The sequence below is a fragment of the Natator depressus genome, chromosome 4, assembly GCF_965152275.1.
Source record: "Natator depressus isolate rNatDep1 chromosome 4, rNatDep2.hap1, whole genome shotgun sequence".
NCBI lineage: Eukaryota > Metazoa > Chordata > Testudines > Cheloniidae > Natator > Natator depressus.
The window spans coordinates 138,607,375-138,622,533 of NC_134237.1; the positions used below are offsets into that span (position 1 = coordinate 138,607,375).

At 52.2% G+C, this 15,159-nt stretch overlaps 1 protein-coding gene across 1 annotated transcript in view; it reads right to left on the reverse strand.

Annotated features, from left to right (window-relative positions):
* ATP6V1B1 (ATPase H+ transporting V1 subunit B1) overlaps window positions 1-15,159 on the reverse strand; it is an 83,732-nt gene that overhangs the window by 14,967 nt on the left and 53,606 nt on the right. Inside the window, exons 4-6 of the mRNA XM_074950193.1 lie at window positions 14,593-14,686; window positions 3,868-3,945; window positions 985-1,124 (exon numbers count right to left, since the gene is read on the reverse strand). Of these exons, the coding sequence (XP_074806294.1) occupies window positions 985-1,124; window positions 3,868-3,945; window positions 14,593-14,686 (312 nt within the window). The remainder of the gene's footprint in view (window positions 1-984; window positions 1,125-3,867; window positions 3,946-14,592; window positions 14,687-15,159) is intronic.

The following is a 15,159-nucleotide window of genomic DNA, read 5'->3' on the forward strand; positions in this document are numbered from 1 at the left end:
TAAGTACAGTCTAAATTATTTGTTCCTAGAGGTATATATTTGTATGAACCAGGGGTCACCCAATTAAATTAACAGTCAACAGGTTTAAAAGGAATGTAAGGATGTACATCTTCACACAATGCACAGTCACCCCACGGAACTCCTTGCCAGGGGATGTTGTGAAGGCCAAGGCTATAACTGGGCTCAAAAAAGAATTAGATAAATTCCTGGAGGATAGGTCTAATGAAAGGCAGTTTCCTTTTACCCAAGAGTTGACAATCTAGACAGACAGGAGAGACAAGGGTGGAAGGGGAAGCCACTTGCTGGACGTCACCCAGCAGGTCGGAGCTGGGCCTAGAACCGAGGTCTCCTGAGCGCCAGGCCAGCGCCCTGCCTGCAGAACCAGAATGGCTGGCTGGTAGAAAGTGTTGCACTCCCAGGCTGTCGCCCTGACAAGGTGCCACACAGAACAGGCACCGCACTGGGCAGAGCCAGGGCAGGCTTCTCACCCACACGGCTCTGCCTGGGTGTCCCGGCTCCGACTCAGGGGGACCTTCTCTAAGGTCTGGTTCGCTCTTCAGGGCTCACCCAGTTTTTGGCATCCCTGCCGAGGCTGCCAGAGAGGTGGGGGATTCAGTGGTGCTGGGGGGTTCTTGGGCCGGCCTGCTGGCAAAGGAGGCCTTGAGGTGCACCTCACCCGGACACCGCACAGCCAGCCGATGAGGGACAGCTGTTGGGAACAGCGAACTGGGCCAGCTAGGAACAGGGGAATCAAACTCCAGCCACCATTACCAATCCCCCGGGCCAGGCACCCCTCCCTGCAGGAAACATCCAGGGTTACCGGGGCCCCAGTGGTCCCAGCGCTTGCAATGCCACTAGAGCCCAACTTCCAGCCCCTCTGATGTTAGCATAAAGCAGCGATGCGTCCACCCTCGCCCCATGCGCCCTGGCCGCCCCTGCTGCAGAAGGGGACAGGGAGGGATGGGCAGAGAGGTGAGGGCCTACCTCATTGTGGGGGAGCCCGGCGGCAGAGAAGATGGGGATTTTCTGCCCCCTGGCGATGCTGTTCATGACGTCAATGGGCGAGATGCCAGTCTGGATCATCTCCTCGGGGTATATGCGACCATGAGGGTTGATAGGCTGACCTGAAACAAGAAGGCAGGAAGCGGTTGTTGCAGGGGTGCTCATGGACCTGGTTTGTTATTGTCGGGTCACTTAAAAGACCTGGATGGTTTCGTGGGGATAGGGAAATGAACGGTTAGATATGAAAAATACAAAAACCTCACACAGAGGGGGAAAATAGTCTAAATAGGGAGAGAGAGAGAAGAGCCCAGAAAGATGAGTGTCGTTCTGGGCCTGCTGACCTGGGCAATGCCCCTTTAAAATCTATAGGGCAGGGGTTGCATGGGGGTGATCAGCTGACTGAGCAGTCCCCTCAGGTGTGCAGGAATCCAGGTTCTTGTGGGGCAGCCTGTGTGTTATTACACAGGCATCACTTAGACACCCGTGTGTAAAAATGTGCCCCCTGGAGGTTGACATTGCTCCCCCTCAGACACATCCATGCAAATGTAACCACGGCTGGCAGAACACAGGTTCGGAGCTCCCCAGTGGCTGGGCCATATAGAAGTTTATGAGTCTGCTACCGCCTCTGAACTAACAGACTGGGCCCTTTAGATCAAGCAGTAGAGGCTTGTTCTTTTAGATCCAGGTTCAGTCCCCAGAGATGACCCACACAGTGGTGTCATTTCAACTGGCGGCCCACTGGGGGCTGTTCCACTGTGGGTTATGCTAGTGAAGTCAGTGGGAGCTGCAAGCACATAGCTGAGGGCACTAAAGAGCTGGTTGTTGTTAGAGGGACATCGGCACAGTACAAATACATTGGCCAAGCCGTGTAGACCTCACTCAGCTTCACAGGGGGAGGTTTTGCCTGAATAAAAGCTACGTAAGGGCTTCTGGATCTAACACCACCTTAGATTACGACAGCTGAAAGTAATGGAGAAACCTGACATACTGTTATGTTGAAATGTGCCAATGGTCACTGTCAGGGAGTCTATGCCCTGGTCTACACCAGGAAATTAGGTCGATGTAACTACACTTAGAGGTGTGAAAAATCCACACCCTAGAGCGACGTGGTTACACCAACCTACCCCCTGTTGTAGACAGCGCTAGGTCGACGAGAGAACTCTCCTGTGGACCTAGCTACCGTCTCTCAGGGAGGTGGAGCACCCACGCCAGTGGGAGACCCTCTCCCATTGGCATCGGTAGCAGCTTCCCTGAAGAGCTACAGCAGCACAGCTGCTGCATTTAAGTGCAGACAAGCCCCTAGGTCCAAAGACAATCATGTACCTTGTTAAAGCCCGTGGTGCCGGGCTCTCCTTCTGACTCAACGGACGGAACAATCAAGCCCCTTTATATGTAGTAAAAACAGCTGCAACCGTGCAAGGCCACAGGCCGCATGGCAACATAGAGCTAACCCAGTTAGCTTCAAAGAGGTTTCGCTGATTGCAAAGGCAGAGGCTGGATATTCATAGAATCATAGGACTGGAAGGAACCTCGAGTGGTCTTCTAGTCCAGTCTCCTGCACTCAGGGCAGGACGAAGGATTATCTAGAGTCAGACCATCCCTGACAGGTGTTTGTCTAACTTGCTCTTTAAAACCTCCAGTGACTGAGATTCCACAACCTCCCAAGGCTGACTCTTTGATGAACTATTGATTGCGGGCTGTGGGTGCTGGAGACAGAGGGAGGAGCTGTGAGTGTCATGCAGAGAGGAAACAGAGGGACAAAGCTTCTTGGGCACAGAGCTGGCTGGAGGGGCAGACTTGGGGATTTCTGAGCAGGGGACCTGTTCCTGTTTGTTCCCACAGTGCTCTGGGAAGCAGGACTCTGCGTTCATTTTTTGTAAACAAACAACCCTTCACCGAAGAATATACCTGAGTCCAAGCTTCCATTTCTCATCGTCACTGAAACAGCCCAGGAGGACCCCGGATGTTGGCTAATCCCTAGGACTAAAGAGGCGACAGTATTCTTTGGAGCCTCATCTAACTCACACTGGCCAGGAAGATCTCCCCACTGACTTCAGTTCCCTTCTTACCCTTCACTTGGCTTGGGCACTTAAAACAGCTTGGTCCATTTCATTGGTCCTTCTTGTCAGTCCCTAGTCAATTTCACCTGCAGAGTCTCATGCACAAGCCCAGTGCTGCAATGTTTGTATTGCAAACACCAAAGAACAATGGTTATTTGTTGACAAAAATAACTGTTCACATTGGAATTTATTACCTATTAACAAAAAAACCTTGGTAACTTGGTCAAATTCAAGCCCAGCAGCCTCTTGCTAACGTGATCTGAAACCTTTAGTGCTGGCTCACGTGGTCCAGGGACTAGGGCCTGGCCCTTGGTAGCCAGGTGACCTGGGTTCTTTGGATCTGCCACTGACTTGCTCTGATCTTGGTCGAGTCATTGCCCGTCTCTGTCTCAGTTTCCCCACCTGTAAAATTGGGATCTGCCTGCCCCCCTTTGCAAAGTGCAAACATAAGAACAGCCAGACTGGGCCAGACCAAAGGTCCATCTAGACCAGTATCCTATCTTCTGACACCGGCTGATGCCAGGTGCCCCAGAGGGAATGAACAGAACAGGGCAATTATTGAGTGATCCGTCCCCTGTCGTCTACTCCCAGCTTCTGGCAGTCAGAGGTTTAGGGACACCAGAGCATTGGGTTGCATCCCTGCCCATCTTGTCTAATAGCCATTAACAAACCTATCCTCCTTGGCCACTCTGCTATGACTGACAGCAAAAGGGCTGTCATCCCAACACACAGGAAGACATGGTCTCTGCCCTTAGATCATGTGCTCAACATCTCTTGCCATCTTAATTTCTTGCAATGGGCTTACCATTAATATCGAGAAAATCCTCGGCCATAACAGCTGGGCCTTTGTCGATGGGTTTTGCAGAACCGTTAAAAACCCGACCTGCAAAGGGAAATAAACGTTATTTAACATTTTCACCAATGGCCTCGAGGATAACAAAAAGAAAAGGAGTACTTGTGGCACCTTAGAGACTAACCAATTTATTTGAGCATAAGCTTTCGTGAGCTACAGCTCACTTCATCAGATGCATTCCAATGAAGTGAGCTGTAGCTCACGAAAGCTTATGCTCAAATAAATTGGTTAGTCTCTAAGGTGCCACAAGTACTCCTTTTCTTTTTGAGGATAACAAAGTCATCACTGACAGAGTTTGCAGACGACACAAAGATTCGGGAAGCGGTAAATAATGCAGAGGACAGGTCAGTAATACAGAGAGAGCCGGACTGCTTGGTAACCTTGGCACAAGCTTGCCGGAGACACCCCCCCGGACCTCTTGGGCTATGCACCCTTCATTGGAGAACTGCGCAGTTTCCAGCTCTTGTTTCCTAGGCTCAGAAAAGCATTGAAACTTCAAGCTGCAGACCCAGCTAGTACACTTAACGTGGCTCCCATCCCCAGGTGGAACTTGCCCAGGGTCACACCAGAAGACCATAGCAGAGCAAGGAATCAAAGCGAGGTTTTCAGAGTCCCTAGCCCGCATCCTAACCACTGAGCCATCCTCCCTCTCACCCAGAGCCTGGGCTCTCCCCAGGGCTGGCTGAAAATGGAAGCCATTTTGCATGCAACACCTGCCCATCCTATGGACAGCGGTCAGCTGGTTGCTCAATGCCTGACCCACAACCCATTGAAATCAATGGGGGTCTTTCCTCCTATGTCAAAGGGCCCTAATGACCCAGGTGCTTTGTCTTACTTGACGTTTCCTTCAGCAGCTCACCCCTCCTCCCGCCTCTGCTTTTGCTTCGGTGATAAATTAAACAGCTGTGTGTCTAAGACAAATCGAGGCGCAGTGAATACCAAGGTTACTGACCTTTCATGGTCAGTGGCTCCCTCTTCCCAGCCCCATCTCGGTATTGATCTTTATCTGCTGTGACAAGGACAATGCTTTCCCTGGCCCTCTTAAAGGGCCCGGAAGAGAGTCCTATAGGGCAACTGCCGGTGTACAGGGGAGAAAGGGCTGAAGCGGGGGGAGCAGTAACGCAGAGCTATCGATTCCCCAGTGCGGCAGGGGCTGATAACAGCTCTCTAATGGGGCTTCAGCTTGGGAGCGCCGGCGGAGTGTGCTCAGGAGAAAGAGGCGCAGAGTGCGAACGTTCACTCGCTACCTCGGGAGAGCACCTGGGGTTTAACCCCTGCGTGCTGCGGGCACCTCGGGGCTGATGGGGCTTAGCTAGAGCACCTCATTCACTGGTCTAGAACTTAACGAGGGTCATGGAAGCCCAGGGGAAGGATGAGGAGGGTCACCCAACCTGACCCCTTGCTGGACTCCTCCCTGCGCACCAACATGTAGCCCCCAGCAAGGTGGTTCTCCCCCTGCCAATCCAGGTCTCCCTGCCCTCCCTTGAATCTCTTCAGTCAAGCTGCTCCCACCACCATCTGCACCTTCTGGGAGGCTAAGCTTTTCCTGCCTTAGCCACAGCTCCTTGCCCCTTGGGTAGCTGTCTCTGGGGAGTGTACCCCTGCACCATGTCGTTTCCCTGGCGGTGTGCATCCAAGGGGACAGTACAGGCCGTGGTCGTGTCTCAGTCTACACAGAGCCCTTCCTTCCCTAGAGTCCACAGCCTGAGCCCCCTGCCTCATCCCCCGGCATTTGTGTCCCTTCTTTGTACGGTCTCTCGTTTTCCTCTCTCCTTCCTGGACTCTCAGGATGAGTGAGGCACTGTCCTGAGGCACTGACCTTGGCCCGGATCCTGGACTCTGCTGAGGCTGCTCTGCTCTGGCAGTGCAAAGCCACTGGAAACTTGGATCATCCAGTTCCCTGAGGACTTCCCCTCCGTATGGGAATCTCTGGGTGGCCAACGGCCAGTGCAGTGGCTGCTACACTGTTTCCCCTCCTGTCCCCCCACCCAGAATATGGGGGAGTGGCTTGGACACAGGGGGCATGTCTAGGATATCTCTTCATCAGATTGTCTATTGGAAGGGGGCCACTGGCAGCTGATATAAGCTAGAGCAGCCTCACAGCCAGGGGCTGGGTTTGGCACTCACTCACTGTAGGATCACGGAGCCACTCACATTGCTTAATACCCCCCCAACCCTGACATGTGCCTAATCCAGCTCAGCCTGTCCAGAGAATCCAGACCCGAGGGCCCCAAATGGGCTGGCTCTGAGCTTCAGAGCAGCCCTGTAATGACCTTGGATTTACGTACAATTCCCCTGATCAGTACGTCCCAGCAGAGCAGATTAGGGCTGAACCGGGTCCCTGTGGACCGCCTGGAGAGGTACACTGCCTGGACATACTTCACACACTCTTTGCAGCACTCACAGGGACACCATCAGGATAAAAATAGTGGCCTACATTTTCAAAAGGGGCTAAGGGTTCTGATTCCCAGCTCCATGCACCTCAAAGAGGCCTGATTAGCAGAAAGGGCCACGCGCCCATCCTCTGGAAATCAGGGTCCTTTAAGGTGTCTCAAGGAAATCAGGGTCCTTTAAGGTGTCTCAACCTGGGCACCCAAAAGTTGAAGTCACTTTTGAAAATGGAGGCCAATACGCAGCAGTAAAAGACACTTTCCTGTGTTACTAATAACAACCCGAGTCATCAACCCAGAAAGATGTTTGGACAAATCACATTCACCTTTCAGCAAGGAAGCTGCTTGGCTGCTTTTTATCCTTCACTTCCGGTGAACAATGAAACCCACTTTCACTTTCTCTGTCTGATCACTTTCAGGTCCTGATTTTCAGGTCTTAGCCCAAGGCTGCTGCACCTGGGTCTATCACACGGCAGGGGAAGGTTTGCATTTTTTAAAGGAACCCCTCTCTCTTTGAAAATGGTCGAGCTAATCCTTACTCCTGCTGTGAGTGCAGGGGATGGGACTCGATGGCCTCTCAAGGGTCCTTCCAGGCCTACGATTCTAGGATTCTATGAAAACCCTTGTAGCTCAGGCGATACGGGCTGGTGTTTATGGAACAGAATTAATGCAACTGTTTCAAATGAAAGAAAACCATGGCCAGTCATCAGTAGTAATGCTGCAGTTAACACCGAGAGGCACTAAATGGAGCTCGGGGGCCCACTGTGCTAGGCACTGTACATACAGAGGCAGATTAAGATTTATTGGGGTCCTGGGCACAAACAACATTTGGGCCAATCACACTCCCCTCACCACGGAGACCTGTCCCCTGCTCCTTCTTTTCCTAGGGTTGCCAACTTTCTAATTGCACAAAATAGAACACCCCTGCCCCGCCCCTTCTCTGAGTCCCCGCCCCCGCTCGCTCCATCCCCCCTCCCTCTGTCTCTTGCTCTCCCCCACCCTCACTCACTTTCACTGGGCTGGGGCAGGGAGTTGGGGTGTGGGAGGGGGTGAGGGCTCTGGCTGGGGGTGCGAGCTCTGGGGTGGGGCTGGGGATGAGGGGTTTGGGTGTGGGAGGGGGCTCCGGGCTGGGGCAGAGGGTTGGGGTACAGGAGAGGGGGTGCGGACTCTGAGGTGGGGCAGGGGATGAGGGTTTGGCGTGCGGGAGAGGACTCCGGGCTGGGCAAGGGGTTTGGGGTTCGGGGTCCCAGTGGCGCTTACCGCGGTTCCTGGAAGTGGCCGCCAGGTCCCTGCAGCCCCTAGACACATAGGCGGCCAGGGAGGCTCTGTGCACTGCCCTCGTGCCCACAGGCACCGCCCCAGCAACTCCCATTGGTCACAGTTCCCGGCCAATGGAAACTGCGGAGCCAGGCCTCAGGGTGGGGGCAGTGCACGGAGCCTCCCTAGCTGCCCATGTACCTAGGGGCCACAAGTACCTGGCAGCCACTTCCGGGAGCCGTGTAGAGCTAGGGCAGGCAGGGAGCCTGCCTTAGCCTCGGGCCTGCACTGCACCACCAGCCGGAGCTGCCAGGGTCCCTTTTTGACTGGGCGGATGCCTGACAGCCCTACCTCTTCCCCCTGAGGTCCCACCCCTGGCCAGGCTAGAAGCTGGAGCTGAGCCCTGGGAAGAGCCACCCAGGGAGCCTGGGCTGCTGTGGGAAGCCCTGGACCTTCCACCTGCCATGGGCGGCGCACCCCACGGGGCGGGGGCTGCGCTTGGGCACCCCGCCTGGCTCTGGCTTCCAGCCTGGTCCGGGGGCAGGGCCTCGAGGGGCAAAGGAGGAGTGGGGGCGGGGCCATGGGGGAAGAGGAGGAGCAGGGGCAGGGCCCCAAGGGAGGAGGTGGAGCAGGGGGTGGGGCCGCAGTTCTGGCACCAGTCGCCCCGCCACTTCTACACAGGTTCCAACGCTCCTGCGAGGAACCCCAAATTGGCTGGGACCCCAGGCACGGGCCCCGTGTGTTAATCCGCCACTCTGTCCATAACATAGGTGCTGGAACTAGGGGTGCTGCCACACCCCCTGGCTTGAAGTGGTTTCCATTATATACAGCATTTACAGATTGGTTCAGTGGCTCTCGGCACCCCCCGCTATACAAATTGTTCCAGCACCTCTGGTCCATACACGTGCTATGAGACAGTCTCTGCTCTGAAAAGTTGACATCTAGACAAGAAAAGAGAGGATTATTATGCCCAGTTTACAGATGGGGGGCTGAGGCATAGAAAAATTTTACCAGAGGTCACCCAGCTAGTCTGTGACAAACCGGGAAGTTGAATTCACAGCTCCTGAGTCCCAGCCCAGTGTATTAACCACAAGGCCAAGGGGGGCCTGGACTAACTCTAGGTACAGTCATGAAACCTGCATAGTAACCACAAGGCCTAATCTGCCCAGAATGCCCATCTGCAATTGCACAGATTCTAAGGCCCGAAGGCATCACTGTTTTAGTCTGACCTCCTGCAGAGCACAGGCCCGAGAACTAATTTGTTCCATATCTTCATAAATGATCTGGAGGATGGTGTGGATTGCACTCTCAGCAAATTTGCGGATGATACTAAACTGGGAGGAGTGGTAGATACGCTGGAGGGCAGAGATAGGATACAGAGGGACCTAGACAAATTGGAGGATTGGGCCAAAAGAAATCTGATGAGGTTCAATAAGGATAAGTGCAGGGTCCTGCACTTAGGACGGAAGAACCCAATGCACAGCTACAGACCAGGGACCGAATGGCTAGGCAGCAGTTCTGCAGAAAAGGACCTAGGGGTGACAGTGGACGAGAAGCTGGATATGAGTCAGCAGTGTGCCCTTGTTGCCAAGAAGGCCAATGGCATTTTGGGATGTATAAGTAGGGGCATAGCGAGCAGATCGAGGGACGTGATCGTTCCCCTCTATTCGACATTGGTGAGGCCTCATCTGGAGTACTGTGTCCAGTTTTGGGCCCCACACTACAAGAAGGATGTGGATAAATTGGAGAGAGTCCAGCGAAGGGCAACAAAAATGATTAGGGGTCTGGAACACATGAGTTATGAGGAGAGGCTGAGGGAACTGGGATTGTTTAGTCTGCAGAAGAGAAGAATGAGGGGGGATTTGATAGCTGCTTTCAACTACCTGAGAGGTGGTTCCAGAGAGGATGGTTCTAGACTATTCTCAGTGGTAGAAGAGGACAGGACGAGGAGTAATGGTCTCAAGTTGCAGTGGGGGAGGTTTAGGTTGGATATTAGGAAAAACTTTTTCACTAAGAGGGTGGTGATACACTGGAATGCGTTACCTAAGGAGGTGGTAGAATCTCCTTCCTTAGAAGTTTTTAAGGTCAGGCTTGACAAAGCCCTGGCTGGGATGATTTAATTGGGGATTGGTCCTGCTTTGAGCAGGGGGTTGGACTAGATGACCTCCTGAGGTCCCTTCCAACCCTGATATTCTATGATTCTATGATTCTAATTCCTGTTTGAACCAGAGCAGAGCATTTAGAAAAAAAATCCCACCTGGATTTAAAAATTGACAGTGATGGAGAATCCACCACGACCCTTGGGAAGTTGATCCAGTGATTAATTAACCTCAATGTTAAATCTCTGCACCTTTTTTCCATTCTGAATTTGTGTAGCTTCAATTTCCAGCCATTGGATCATGTTAGACCTTCCGCTGCTAGACTGAAGAGCCCATTTGCGAATTCTGTTCCCCCTGTAGGTACTTACGGACTGGGACCAAGTCACCCCTTCACCTTCTCTTTGTTAAACTAAATAGATTGAGCTCCTTGAATCTATCGCTATAAAGCGGGTTTTCTAATCCTCTAATCATTCTCGTGGCTCTTCTCTGAGCCCTCCCCAATATATCAACATTGTTCTTGAATTGTGGGCACCAGAACTTGACACAGGATTCCATCAGCGGTCGCACCAGTGCCAAATACAGAGGTGAAATAACCTCCCCACTCCCACTCAATAATCCTGTTTAGGTATCCAAGGTTTGCATTAGCTCTTTTGGCACTGGGTGCTCATGTTCAGTTGATTAGCTAGCATGATCCCCAAGTCTATTTCAGAGTCACTGCTGGCCGGGATAGAGTCCCCCAGCCTGGAAGCATGGCCCATCAAGTGCTAGAAAACGAACGGAAGGGAACACACCTGTAAAAGGAGTTGGAGTGACTTAATAGCTCCCCCCACCCCATCTCTATATTCTATGGATGGGACCCTAAAGAAGGCAAAAACAGCCTTTCCTCATGGCACTGTGGGAATTTAGCTCCCAGCCGGAACCCCTAAGAGCAGAATAATTGGCCAAAAAAAAAAATCACATTGTGGGGAGATAAAAGTAATTTTTGGACCCATGCAAACAGCCCAGTTCTCACTGTGCACCTTCATAGAATATCAGGGTTGGAAGGAACCTCAGGAGATCATCTAGTCTAACCCCCTGCTCAAAGCAAGACCAATCCCCAATTTTTGTCCTAGATCCCTAAATGGCCCCCTCAAGGATTGAACTCACGACCCTGGATTTAGCAGGCCAATGCTCAAACCACTGAGCTATCCCTCCCTGCTTGCCTTGCCTGGCTTCCTATGGGGCAGCCCCAGTGTGCATGGTTCTGGCCTGCGTCATGCCATTTGAGCCAGTGGACTGCTGAAGGTATCCCCAATACGTTGGTGTCGGCTGGTGGCCTAGCCATGAACACTCACAGCAGGCCTCAGTGCACCTCCAGGGGAAGGCTTTGCCCATCAGGCTAGGAAGGCGCTGGCCTGGGGTGGCCACTGCACACTGGGCTTGGATGACTTTGGTGTCAGCTCTTGATCCTGCGAGTCCCTAAGTGATGTGCAGCAGGGGCCAGGTGTGGGCATCAATTAGGTTAAGCAGTGGGTGTAGCCTGCTGCAAGGAGCAGCAGGAAGCCTCCTGCACTCCTGTTCACATCTTCACAAGGGACAAGTCAGGGGTGGAGAATGGGGGTGTCGGATCCCCACCATGCTAAGGAGACGCTTAGCTGCACATTCCAGTGTCACAGGAAAGCAGGGTCAGGTTTCCCCACCTATCCAGGACCTTCTGTGCACCAAAGCTCTGCACCTGGGCTGGGCACGATTAACTCTTTAGCGTCTCACTCTTTTCCCCTTCTTCCCACCTCACCAAAACCAAACCAAACCAAACCAGAGCCCAAACTCCCAGCTAGTATGAAAACATGACCTCCCTTCTGTGTCTCTGGGTAGCAGACACATCCTGGAATGTGGCACATATCCCAGCGCTGCCCCAGCGGGCAGGGAGAGGGGAGACAGAAGGTCTCCTAAAGTTTTCCAGCGAGATGAGAACAGATCCCTTAAGGAACCATCCACTGTCCAGTGATCACGTTACCCCAAGTTGCTGCACTGACACCTGCCCCCTGCGTGCTGCTTTGCCCTTGACCATTGCCCTTTGAATACAGGTCAGTGGCCAGTTTTCCTATTGCAAGTCGACAGGAGAGTAAGATTGCATGAGACACTCTAGCAAATACTTTACTGATGTCCAGACAATGGCACATCACATCTACTGAGTTCCCGACCCCCACTGATTTTGTCCCTGGGATTGGGTCTGCCCAGATCCATTCTTTACAACTCCCCAGGGCTGTTCTCACTGCTCACGCCTCCATCGTTAGCCTCCAGGCAGTTACAGTATTGTTTTCCTCTTCACGTTTATTTTATTCCGTTACTAAGGATCAAAGTTAGATTCGCTGGACTGTCATTGCTCGGGCTCCTCTCTTGTGTAGCCAGCTTCATGCCAGTGAAAGGTGCCGCACTGGCAGAAGTTCTCGGGTTAGCCACAGACTGCGTACAGCAACGTACGCTTCCCCCCCACGGACCCTGTCCTACCCTAAAAAAGGCCCCGTCTACACTGGAGCTGGAGGTGTAAACTGCAACTCGGGCAGACGTACACGCAGCAAGGCCTCCCCAGCACAGACAGCGGCTCAGGGACACCCCTTCCGAGCTCCTAGGTATGCAGGCAGCTAGCTCGAGGCTCTGTGGCCACACTTCTATGTTAGTAGGCTAGCTCAAGCTGGGTGGGAGGTGGGAATCACCTCTCCCAGCTGCAGTGTAGATGTCTCCAAAGAGGCCTGTGGCCGACGGGATAGAGAACTGCAGTGGGAATCATAGAATCATAGAATCATAGAATATCAGGGTTGGAAGGGACCCCAGAAGGTCATCTAGTCCAACCCCCTGCTCGAAGCAGGACCAATTCCCAGTTAAATCATCCCAGCCAGGGCTTTGTCAAGCCTGACCTTAAAAACCTCTAAGGAAGGAGATTCTACCACCTCCCTAGGTAACGCATTCCAGTGTTTCACCACCCTCTTAGTGAAAAAGTTTTTCCTAATATCCAATCTAAACCTCCCCCATTGCAACTTGAGACCATTACTCCTCGTTCTGTCATCTGCTACCATTGAGAACAGTCTAGAGCCATCCTCTTTGGAACCCCCTTTCAGGTAGTTGAAAGCAGCTATCAAATCCCCCCTCATTCTTCTCTTCTGCAGACTAAACAATCCCAGCTCCCTCAGCCTCTCTTCATAAGTCATGTGCTCTAGACCCCTAATCATTTTTGTTGCCCTTCGCTGGACTCTCTCCAATTTATCCACATCCTTCTTGTAGTGTGGGGCCCAAAACTGGACACAGTACTCCAGATGAGGCCTCACCAGTGTCGAATAGAGGGGAACGATCACATCCCTCGATCTGCTGGCTATGCCCCTACTTATACATCCCAAAATGCCATTGACCTTCTTGGCAACAAGGGCACACTGTTGACTCAGGTCACACTGTTGAATCAGGTAGCCTTGGGCAAATTCCCCTTCCTGTACCTCTGTCTCCCTACCTTTATTTCTATTACGAGGTCTTTGGGGCAGAAGCGGTCTCTTACTATATTTATATACAGCGCCTTGCACAATGGGGCCTGGATCTCACCTAGATTCACTGCTGCTGGTTCATTCACAGGAAAGGAGTTCAGGTTCTATACTTATAGCATCCTTGGTCACTCCTCTGAGAGAAAGGGGCCAATTATTTCCAACAAGGATGGTGCTATTTTATATATTTTTAAGATGCAGCCACCTATCATCCAGTAGAAACTAGACTGAGAACCAACAAACTCATTTGATATAAGAGACAGGCCAATCATCAGATGGGTACCACCTTTAACTCACCTCCAAACCTAGACCAGATTTGAACTGGTGACCTGGAAACAAGAGACCCTGCAGCCTACCACCATTAAACCCTCCTGCCCTTTGCAGTCGTTAAACAATTTTACTGCCTTGTCTTCCTGCTTTGCCATTATTATTATTGCTGATTTCAATCCCTCCCTTCGCCTACTAGCGGGGCTGAGTTTTGTCTAGTGTTCCTGATCTATTCGTTCGAGACCAGCCGGAAGCAAAGCCCCAATTCCAACCCTGGGGAGTATCAGATTGCACTCTGCAGCTGGGCTGAACCAAACCCCAGGATCCAAACATCCCCAAACTTTGGTGGTTCAGACTCTGAATTTGAATAGGGATTTTTTAGCTGGTCCCTCTCTCTCTAATGCACCAGACACCCCCTGAATGTGAGATCAGATCCCAGCTCGTCACCTTGGGCCTACATGTGCCATCGGCAGAAGCCTGTTGGCAGTATTAATTCATTCTTGGGTTTTGTTGCCTTCCACTTTCCCCCAGCAGCCTCTATGGACGGTGTGACCTTCCCCACGTCTCCTCCCCCTCCCTTCTCCGATTCCATTACTGCTTTTACCCTCTGCTCGTGGGGCCGGTCCTGTAGGGCACACACTGGCCTCTTCAGGAGCCTTTGGAATTTCCCTTTTCAGACTCACTTAGGGGTTCCCATATCAAAAGTCACCCAGCAGCTGTTCAGCGGAGGCCAGGAGGCATTTCCAACAGCTCCAGGGGAATTGGACCAGCCTTTCAATCCATTTCCCAAAGCGCCTGCTACTAGGGTGACCAGAGAGCAAGTGTGAAAAATCGGGACACTTTTTTCGGGACGGGAGCATAGTTGCATATATAAGACAAAGCCCCTAATATTGGGATGGTCCCGAAGGTATTGGGATGTCTGGTCCCCCTATCTGCAGCCCCTATCTCAGGGCAGGTGAAACAATGATAAATATTGACCAAAGGAAAGTGACTCTCTGTGCAGACAAATCAAACGTTGCAAATGTAAAATCAGCAGCAGGCTACAGGCTCTGGCAGCCCCTTGTTGCTGGCGCAGTAACTCATTGCTGTTTATTTTTGCCACTGAGATCTGTGGATTGAGATGAATTCGTTCTCAGCTTGCTCTTATGGACCTACCTAGCATGTCCTCAGAAACAGGTGTCCGGAGGATGTCCCCGGTAAACTCGCAGGATGTCTTCTTGGCGTCAATCCCAGATGTTCCTTCAAACACCTGCACAGACCCGGGGACAGGAACCGAATTAGTGGCAATTAGTGGGGATTAACGGCAAATGGCTGGAGAGGGCCAGGCGGGTTCAAATGAACTGAGGGGAAGGGAATCTAGAAGATAATGTTATGTGATCTGCACTGTTTAAAAAGATGCACTAGACAGAGAGGGCGAGGGAGCCTGGGAAGGAAGGAAGGAAAGAAACTTTGGTATTAAGAAAACTCTCCGCTTTTAGGACCTGATTGAAAGCCCGTCCACAGGAGTTTTCCCATTTACTTCAACGGGCTTGGGCTCAAACCCTTACTCCATAATGTAACTAGGTGCTGTGGATATGTCTCAGCATGCCAGCTCTCTCGCCTGGCGTAGATGTGGAGCCTGTACAATTGCCAGTGTATGGCCTCAATGCAGCAGCGCATGGATCTGGGGAACTGGAGCTCGCCTGGCTGGAGAGCACTAGATGCCACCCATCGGCATGGCTA